At 45.0% G+C, this 10,407-nt stretch overlaps 1 protein-coding gene across 2 annotated transcripts in view; it reads left to right on the top strand.

The window, feature by feature from the left end:
* Nucleotides 1-7,678, top strand: part of FAM107B (family with sequence similarity 107 member B) — an 84,681-nt gene extending 77,003 nt beyond the window's left edge. For both annotated transcript variants that reach the window (XM_033959266.1, XM_033959267.1), the window contains exons 3-4: nt 3,353-3,506; nt 4,745-7,678. In XM_033959266.1, the coding sequence (XP_033815157.1) occupies nt 3,353-3,506; nt 4,745-4,861 (271 nt within the window). In that variant the 3' untranslated portion in view covers nt 4,862-7,678. The remainder of the gene's footprint in view (nt 1-3,352; nt 3,507-4,744) is intronic.
* The last annotated feature ends 2,729 nt before the right edge of the window (nt 7,679-10,407 follow it).

Genomic DNA, 10,407 nt, shown 5'->3' on the forward strand with positions numbered 1-10,407 from the left:
TTAGGACACAGGTGTATCACATCAAGTACACATGATTAGAACATCGTTCCTCAGCATTTTGAAGGAGGTTTGCCCTACTTAAACCTCAGACATTTGGTTTGGTGTGCTCATGACTGCTGCGGTGAGAGTGAACACCATAGTGAGATCAAAAGAGCTGTCTGAGGCCTTCAGAAAGAAGATTGTAGCAGCTTATAAGTCTGGTAAGGGATTTAAAAAGATCTTGAAAGAATTTGACATTAACTATTCCATGGTCCGGAAAATAGTGTACAAGTGGAGGACTTTCTGCCAACATGCCCAGGTTTGGCCGTCCAAACAAGTTGACCCCAGATGCTAAAAGAAGTCTCCAAATGTCACCACGGGACCTACAGCAGGCTTTTGCTACTGTTGATGTGAAAGTGCATGCCTCTACAATCAGAAAGAGACTGCACAAATTTAATTTGCATGGTTAGTGTGCAAGGAGGAAACCTTTGCTCTTTAACATCAAGGCCAGACTGAAGTTTGCCAGAGAGAATGTAGACAAACACCAGGACTTCTGGAATAGTGTTCTATATCTAAGATGAGTCTAAAATTGAATTATTTGGACACCAGAAAAGAGGACAAATATAGCATTCCAGGGAAGGAACCTCTTACCAACTGTGAAGCATGGAAGTGGAAGTGTCATGGTTTGGGGATGCTTTGCTGCAGCAGGACCTGGCCAGCTCACCATCATAGAATCCACCATGAATTCCACCATGTATCAGAGGGTGCTTGAGGAACATGCGAGACCATCTGTAAGAAAATTAAAGCTGAAGCAGAACTGGACCCTGCAACACGACAATGACCCAAAACATACCAGTAAATCCACCAAGCACTGTCTGAAAACTCAGAAATGGAGAGTCCTGGAGTGGCCGAGTCAAAGCCCTGATCTTAATCTCATTGAGATGCTATGGGATGATTTCAAAAGGGCTGTACATGCAAGAAACCCCTCAAACATCTCACTGCCGACAGAATTCTGCATTGAAGAGTGGGCCAAACTTTCCTCAGACTGATGTTGAAGACTGGTTGATGGCTACAAGAGCGTCTCACTGCAGTTATTTCAGCCAAAGGGGGTAACACTAGATATTAGGGTGTAGGGTGTCCTAATTTATTCCTCAGTTAGAATATGCATTCTCTGCATATCCTAAATCAGATTGAACAATGGACCATTGAATTGAAATTGAAATTAAACACTGAAAAAAAGAGATTTTTGGCTAGTCCCAACGATAAAATTACAGATAAAACTCTGTTTAAGAGGACTAGAATATTCAATAGACCCATCTCTTAAAATTTTAGGAGTCATACTTGACCACCTTTTAACCCTGGGGAGCATTCTGATAATGCTTGTAAAGAAATGTTTCTTTGCATTATGGAAGTTGCGTTCCATCAAAAAAAAAATACTTTGACCCTACTTCTTTCAGATTACTAGTTCAAGCATTAATTTTATCTAATCTTGACTATTGCAATATAATCTGTTTGGGAGCTTATAAAACCGTCGTAGGAGGATTAAGGCTAATCCAAAATAATCGGAACATGTCGGCTACACTGGTTGTCAATGGAAGCAAGAGTACTTTTCAAATTTGCTGGTGTTTGCTATAAGATGTTATTTGGATTAGCTCCGCTATATCTCCTCTCTCATTTCAAGTGGTACCGTTCAACTAGGCCTACTCTGCATACTGGTTTATTTACTTTTCCTAATCCCAAAAATTGTTGTGTTAAAAAATATTTTGATCGATCTTTGGCTTATCAAGCAGATAAAGTTCAAGTATGGTTAGACGACCTGATTCAACAATCTGCATCTTTAGCCAATTGGTTAAGACCTATTTGTTAAAAAAATTTGTTACTTGATTGATGACTGTCATAGTTTCGTATTGTAGTTTTCACTATTGAAATATTCTACTGCTTTTTGCTTTGTACCATCACTGGAATGTCCAATCCTCTTTATTCTGTGAACCGCCTAGAACTTTTTGGGTGTTGGCGGTATAGAAGAATAAAGTTGTTGTTATTATCATCATCATCATCATCAGTATCTTTCTCTTTCATGACCTCCCCTCCCCCAGCCCTCCCTAATATTCTTTCTCTCTCCCTCCTGCATCACAGGTCCTCGTTCCCTCTTCAACCACCCACTTTCCAGTGTTTTCTCCTTCTGTCTGTTTCCCCATTTCCTCTCTCCCCTCCCACTTTTCCATATCACTTCTCCATTTTTCTCGTTCTTCTGGGTCTTCTTTCCTTCATCTCTTTATCCAGATTTCTTTCTTCTTCCTTTCTTTGTTTGCCTCTACCTCATGTAATCTTTCTCAGTCCTCAGTTTTCTCCTCCCCCCCTATCTCTTGACTCTTAAATTGGTCTGCTTCCCCCCATCATCCTGATCTCTCAATGTCTTCTCATCTTGGCCAGCAGGAGTGCCTAATACGGCTTCAACCATTCTCTGTTTCTCTTCCCTCCCCACAAGTCATTCTCCAAGTGGATTCATTTTGCATATACCATGATAGTAATGAACCTCACTCCTCCCATCCAAGTATGAACCAGGCCCTCTGCTGCTGAGCTTCTGAGACCCGATGAGATTGGAGGTACTCAAGGTGATGGGACCATAGGCTGAACCTCATTCCTGAAGACCCAGGGATCTTGGGGTGAATCCCAATCCAGTGGAGGATTAAGTGACTTGCCCAGGGTCATAGGGAGTAACACGGGATTTGAACCCACGACCTCAGGATGCCGAGGCTGTAGCTCTAACCACTATGCCACACTCTCCTAGAGCAGAGAAAGAGTCCTGTTTTCCAGACGGCAGATTAGGTGGGGGGAGGAAGGAGCAACTTGTTTTAACCCTTCCTCTACACAACCACCGCAGGGAGTGTCTGGAACAGTAAGCTAGAGGTTGGGGGCACTGCATCATCTGGAGAAGGGAAAGGGAGAGAACATGTTAGGACTACCAGGTTACATAGGGCAACAACTACAGCCCCTTATCCTTGCTGGGACCAGTTCACATAACAAACACTTCTTTTACCCTGCAAGAGCTTGTCCTTCTAGACCAGGGGCTTCTTAATCCAGTCCGCCACATACATTGGAGGGCGGTTCATGCAAATTTATTTAATTCATATTCATTGTGGATAACCAGAAAACGTGACTGGTTACTTGTATCCCAAAGATTGGGTTGAGAACCCCAGCTCTAGACCAAAGCTGAGGCAGATCTTGAGGCTAGTGTGGCAAAGCTTTTTCCACTCCTGCCCTGGGACTTGGTTTCCAGTGTCATGAACGCACACAAGTATTAAATCCCCCATTTTACTGAGACTATTCGGAAGCCTTTTGCCCAGTTCTCTCTTGTCCTGTGTTCTTTCAGAGGCCTTGCCCCTCAGAACAAGCCCGAGCTGCAGAAGGTGATGGAGAAGCGGAAACGGGATCAAGTTATCAAACAGCAGAAAGAAGAGGAGGCCCAGAAGAAGAAATCTGACCTGGAAATAGAGCTACAAAAACGTCAACAGAAGCTCGAGCAGGTGAGGAGATGGAAGTTGAGATGGGGGTGGGGAGGAGAAGCCTTGCAGGCCTCAAGGCCAGGGCCATGTTTGTTTGGTCTCCTTGACCATGAAAGTTTCTCTCGAGCTTTCTAAAGCTGGAAATTATATTGTCCCAGGTCATCGCAACATGTTCATTCTCTAAGTTATGACCCCCAGCCTTATTCTGGCACAGCAGTTATAAAAGACGGTTCTGTAGATTCACGCCTTTGGTTCAGTGCCAAATACCTGTGTAAGTTTCAGAATATTTACATGTATGTTGGTCAAAGGTGGCACTAGTTGACACTTAACCGTGTATGTGGTTGTTGCAATTCTCTAACATACATGGGGTATTGCCGTTCTGTGTCTCTGCAAATCAAATTCACGACACAGCCAGTTGGTAGCAGAGTAGACTGGGACAACTGAGCAGACTGTGTGGGCCAAATGGTCTTTCTGCTGATACCTACTCTGAAAATAAGCCTTAGCATGATTTTCGGGGTAGGTCTTACTATAAGCCCTAGTCCCTGGATTCGCTGGCAGTAGTACTTCCCTTGCCTCCACCCCCGCCATGCAGCCGAACCCCTGTTGACCCTCCCATTTTTCATCTCTCCCTCCCATCCGAACCCCACTGATCCTCCGACCGTGAGACCTACAAAGAGCATCATCTACAGCACTCTAAACAAGCTGCTTCACGGCCTTCTCTCGCTGGGGCCTTCCCTCTGCTGCATCGCTGATGATGTCATCAGCAACGCGGCACACGAAGGCCCCGGTGGGAGAAGGCCGCGAAGCAGCCTGTTTAGAGTGCTGCTGACGCTGCTCTTTGCAGGAAGGTATGTAGGTCTTGCGGTCGGCGGGGTTCGGATGGGAGAGATGGAAGGATGGAAGGGTCAGTGGGGGGTTCGGCTGCGTGGCAGCGGCAGGGGGGCCCGGGCAAGGGTTCTGCACGAGGGATGGGAGGGAGGGATAGAAAGATGCTGCAGAGGGAAGGCACAAGGGGATGGGTGAGAGGGAAGGAAACATGCACATGTGGGGGAAAGAAAGGAAAGAGAAAGAATTGGGATGGAGGAGAAGAAGGGAGGGATGATCATTGTATGTGGGAAAAAATAAGACCTAATGCATTTTTTTTGGGCCCAAAATTAATACAAGACACTGTCTTATTTTCGGGGAAACACAGTATCTGCTTTGTTACATTAATATGCTCATTTCGTTGGATAATTGCTGTTTTTTAATTGTTCTTCTAGCTCGAGCTCGACAAGCAGAAGACTGAAGATGAGCGGGAAAATGCCCCTGAATTTGTTAAGGTCAAAGGCAACCTGCGACGAACAAACCAAGAGGCAGCAGATGCCGAGGATTCGTAGATGTCGAGCCTCACAAAGACTTCAGGATTTCGTGATTTACTGGTGGAGGGAGGGAGGGGGAAAGGGGAGATTTGATGAAGGAAACTTGGCAGCTGGATTCTGAATAAAGAGAGCGTTCTGTTCTTGGAAACTGTGCGGGACAAAACGGCTGTGTGAGGAGAGGCGCTTGAGAGCGGACTGGCACGCCAAGCAACCCCCGTTTCCACCCAGCGCACAGGCCTTTCGAAAAACTCTTATTCAGGGACTGAAAACCTGGGCCACTGGAGAGAGAGGTCTTGGGCATTGACGGCTTGGCTTCTTCAATCCAAGTTTAATATGGTGTCCAAGCCAATCTTTAAAAAAAAAAAAAAAATTTTTATGTTGATAATGTTTTAAGGAGATTCACTGTGTATTAATATTCCTCACCTGTGTTCCTTTATGCCCGGAAATAGGAAGCAAAGCATTACAATTTTTAGTGGAGTATGCCGAGTGCTTAAGTCCCGTTAGAGTAATTTCTCGCTAGCAGGATGAGAGGTGAAATAGACAGTGGACCTTAGGTAGCCTTGACCCCTGACGGCTCTTCTGCTTGAGAATTGTGGGTTTGGCGATAAACTGGTGTGAATTTGTGGGCAGGGCCTGTATCGCCCCAGTGAAAGTCCCTCAGCTCTTCCTAAATTAAAATTGCAGCATCTGGTTCTTTTGTATTATGGGGCCTAATCGCTGGGAACTTGAGGCAGGAAGGGACTAGGAAGCAGTTGTGGGGACCGGGGAGAGAAGGGGGGGGGGGGTGAAAGCTTATTTTACCTATGCAGGGAATAGGATAATACTTTTTTTGTTTTGCCTTCACGGTGTGCAACGTTTCTGGGCTCCGCTCCAGCTTAAAAGCCCTCAGTAGGGGAGCAGTGTTCGTGGATTACAGCACATTTCCATGTCTCGGTTCAGCGAGACAAAGGGGGGCCAAAATTGTTGTATGCATGTGGGAGGGGGTGGCTCAGGTGCCCTCGGAGAGCTCCCCCCCTTCGCTCCTGTCACCTGCGCGCTCCACATCCCAATGGTTGGGTCTGTGCTAAGTTGTTTAGGAGTCTGTAGGAGAAGTAAAGAGCAGAGCAGGTCCACCTTAATGTAGGATAACGGAACTGAGCTATAAAAGAGGTGGAAGGGGTGGATAAAGTGAAACCACGGAAAGGGGGCTTCTGGTTATAATTTATGAAAGCTAAATGTGATAACGACCAATAGATTTGTTTCTTAAATGTTTCTTGTCCCACAGTTCACCAGACCTGCCCGGAGTTACTTTGAAGGCCTGGGCCATTGTGCGCCGATGGTGGTTGTGAAGGAACCCATCGTCGACAGATTGCGAGAAGGCAGTCGGAAGACCTAAGGGGGGACGGGCTGGACTTGGCGTGGTGTCGATGCCGCTGTGAGGGAAGCGGTCGAGGGCTGGAGACGCCTGGTCTGGTTCCCAGTGGTGATGACGTAATTCTCTGGCTGGGAGAGCTGAGGATCTTCTGGATCTGGGTTTTATCTGTGTGTAGAAAATCCTGCCGACTTGAATATTCAGTTTCTTAGGTGATTAGGTGGACATCATCGTCTATAAAATGTAAATATTACATGTAATTAGCAAATACTTCTCAGATTCCCCCCCCCCAGTGCCATAAAGCCATTTAAAACAAATCCCCCCTCCCAATTGGAAAGCAGCTAACTTTGCTCACAAGACCCTGAAAAACCTATTGGATACAATGATAGCAGAACGCGGCTGTTTTATGCGTGTGTAAACCGTACTGGACTGCGCGTGAGTAGCCTGTCGGACCCTTCGTGTGGGAATGTTTGTTTTCCGTGCTTTTATAGAACTATAAATTAAACCCATTGATTTAGGAGTTCTGCTTTTGCGGGTTACAATAGGGTTCTGGGAATTGTAGGGGATGCAGACCCCCCCCTTCTCTTTACTATCTCAATTCACTCACTTAAGGTCTTGCTATAGCTTTTATTCTTATCCCTGCATAAACTGGACCAGGGAGGGTGAAAGTGTGCGAGGGCGTCAGCCCGCCATCTGTTGTGGGGCACTGCATTTTTGCTGGAGATGAATCCTTCTGTAGGGATTGCATTTTTTTTACACACAGATTCTGTAAGCTGCTGAGGAAGCCCATCGTTTGCGGTGAATGATAAGGGAGGAGCTTGTTCGAAAAGCTAGGCCTAGAGTCCATTGATTCATGCACACGAGGACTCTCCTCCCACCTCTGCCGGGGATTTTTAAACCCATGTTCTTACTCTGCCACGCTGCCATATTGCAATTTCTTCACCTGCGGATTCTAACTTAGTCTGGCAGTCCTAGTGCTAAACCAGAGCAGCGATGGCTCTATAAAGGGCAAATGGTTTGTCCTGTCAGGTGAGGCTAGTGTCGTGTTCCTTAGGGTCAGCTGCCCTGTTACATGTGTACCCACAGACGTGTGTCATTTTCAGCGAGGTGAGATTTCTGCTAGATTTTGTCTGGAACCTGAAAGTGATTATAATTTTCAAAATGGCGGGCAAAGTCTGGTTGTATCTTTGATCATTTGGATGTTGGAGTGTTCTCAGTCTGTTTTTAGTCCACTTAATGTTTCAGTCTGATCTGTAAATCCTCACATTGATAGAATGATAGTAGATTGGGTTTTTGTTTATAGCTGTTAGAAGATTTTGACTTCAGAGGTCCTCAAGTCTGAATGGGAGACTCAATGGAGCTGTTTTTGTAATTTAATAATTTTTGTATTTGGTCTTATATAATTGTTTTTAACTAAAGGTATTAATAAGGAAGGGATACTTGGAACCAAAGTTACACTTAATAAACTTCTTGTTAGAAAGAAATGCAGAGTTTTCTTTTTGTGTAAGAAAAATCTTTGAACTATTCAGCCCAGTCCTGGAGTCCCCTCTTGCCAGTCAGGGTTTCAGGATATCCACAATGAATATGCGTGAAATAAATTTGCATATAACAGAGGCAGTGTATGCAAATCAAGTTTATGCTTATTTGTTGTGCATCTCCTGAAAAGCTGACTGGCAAGGGGGACTCCATCCGGGACTGAGTTGTTTATGCTCTGGGGTATTTTCTTTCTCATGCATTCCCACTCGCTCCGTTTCAGACTCAAGTCACTTAAGGATGTTTTCATGGCTTCCCAATCCTGTCAGGTCTTCAGAATAGCCCTAATGAATGTGCATAGGGCAGATTTGCATGCCTGTCACCTCCCATTATATGCAAATCTCCGTCATGCATATTCATTAGGGCCATCCCAAGAACCCGATTGGCTGGTGGTTCTCCAGGATAGGGTTGGGAACCATTGAACATAAGCGCTAAAGTCAGCGATTGTCGCTAAACCTGTTTTCACAGCTTTAGTGACAATCGTGTTTACCGACCCGATGCACAAAACGGCCCACTGCGTGTTTTTCCCCTCGATCGCCCGTTTTCTGATCTGGCCATGCAAATTAGCTAAATCCCCATGCAAAATAGCCAAGCGATTCATGCACTAACATCGCTTGGCTATTAAAAAAAAAAGGAGGGGTTTTAGCAATCGGAAAAACCGACTCATCTAACTGTGTTACCGACAGGTCTGCCTGTTTTTGTTCTTTTTTTCCAATGGCGCAGATATTTCGCAAAATATATGTCCCATTAAAAGAAGAAAAAAAGTCCCCCCACCCCAGATGACGGCCCTCCACGATGAGCCACGCCATTGCCCTCCCTGCGCCAGGCACCCCCTCAGCCACTATCTTGGCCCCCCTGCACACCCCAAAATGGCAGGAGGGATGCCCACTCCCTCCTGCCATGGGATGCCCTGATTGGCATGACCGCCATGCAATCGATGGCTGCTCAAGAATCGGCCAACAGTGATTCAGTTGGTATCTTTAGTGCATGTAGCCCTTTATCTGGGCTCTGAGCCCTTTTGAAGCCAGCACTTATGCGTCTAATTTCTGTTCTAGGATACCAGCATAAGTTGGCATCAATGTGTCTGCGTTTAGGCCTGCCCATTTACACCAGCCCCGTGTTTAACCCTTTCAGGACCAAGGGACATATTTGTCCCATAACTTTAAAATCCTATCAATTTTGATTGGGATAGTCTACAGTTCTAAATTTGATATGTACGGATTCCATATGATACTGCCTTTATGTAAACAAACTGGTTCCGACATTCATTCATTAGTGTCGTTGCCAGATTGACGAGAAGATTCACTTGCCACACTGTCCATAAACCAGAAGTGTGATTTTTTAAATAAAAATAATGATATTTCACAAAAAAAAATCAATTTTTTGGCATCTGCAAGCCCTTTTTACCATAAAAATGTCGTCAAAACCACAAAAATTGGCCTACGATCCTTATGGTCCTGAAAGGGTTAAGTGTAACACACATGTGCATTACTTACAGTATTCTGTAGGTAGTGTGTGTAAAGGTTACACCCCCTTGTGTTTACACAATTCACGCACAAGTGTTCTGCTTGCACTCACTTGTGTAAGCATACATTCATTTGTGTAAACGCTAATATTCTTTCAACTTACATGGACAAATGAGCGTGTTACAGAACGAAGGAGTAAATGTCTGTTTATGCTTAGGTAATGTCTCTTTTAAAAATAAAAAAAATCAGATCTAGTGCTAATGTGGGCAATAGTTCTTCAGAGTGAATGAAAATGATCTTCAAAGCTATTTAAACCGTCGGGGGAGACTCCTGGCCAGTTAAATCGCTTGTGCAGGGTTATTTACTGGAGCTGAAGCAGTTCAGGCCATTACACCGAAAACTGGATAGTTTGTGTCTCGTCTAGGAGTGGCGTCTCTTCAGCACTTACCACCTGTCAGGGACATTTAATTTTGTGCTTAACCATTATGTGTTGTTAATATAAGATTATAGTGTGTGTTTGTATATGAAAAATGAATGGAAAAAATAGTGTTACAATTAGTACTATTATGGGGGCAGAGATTGGACGGAGATAGAAACATAGAAGATGACGGCAGATAAGGGCCACAGCCCATCAGGTCTGCCCACTATTCTGAACCACCCCCAAGTCTACTATCCTAGGGATCCCACTCCTGGTGACAGGTTCCCTTGGCTTAACCCTCTAAGGGATCCCACATGGGCATCCCATTTGCTTTTAAATTCTTGCACGCTGTTTGCCTCGATCACCTGCACCGGGAGCTCGTTCCAAGGATCAACCACTCTCTCGGTGTTTTGGATTTCGGCCCTTTGATGAATGTGATGGAGTTTGACACCCCTGGTTACAATACGAGGATGTACTAGAGATAAATTAAGACCTTTGGGATTTCTCGATGTAGGGATTATAGAAACAAGATGGCAAATAAAGGCCAAATGACCCATCCAGGCTGCCCATCTGCAGGATCCACTATTTCCTCCTGGCTAAACAGGTTAAAAAGGTGATGGTGAAAGGTAAAAGAATGCTTGGGAGCATAGGGAGAGGAATGGCCGAAGGAAAAAGACTCTGGCGAGACCTCATTTAATGTATACCACACCTTCAACAAGATCTAAACAGGATGGCATCGGTCCAGAGGTGTCATGGAGCATCCTCTTCTTTTTGGGTGGGTTATTGGTTAAATATC

The sequence above is a fragment of the Geotrypetes seraphini genome, chromosome 9 (genome assembly GCF_902459505.1).
Source record: "Geotrypetes seraphini chromosome 9, aGeoSer1.1, whole genome shotgun sequence".
In the NCBI taxonomy this organism is placed as follows: Eukaryota; Metazoa; Chordata; class Amphibia; order Gymnophiona; family Dermophiidae; genus Geotrypetes; species Geotrypetes seraphini.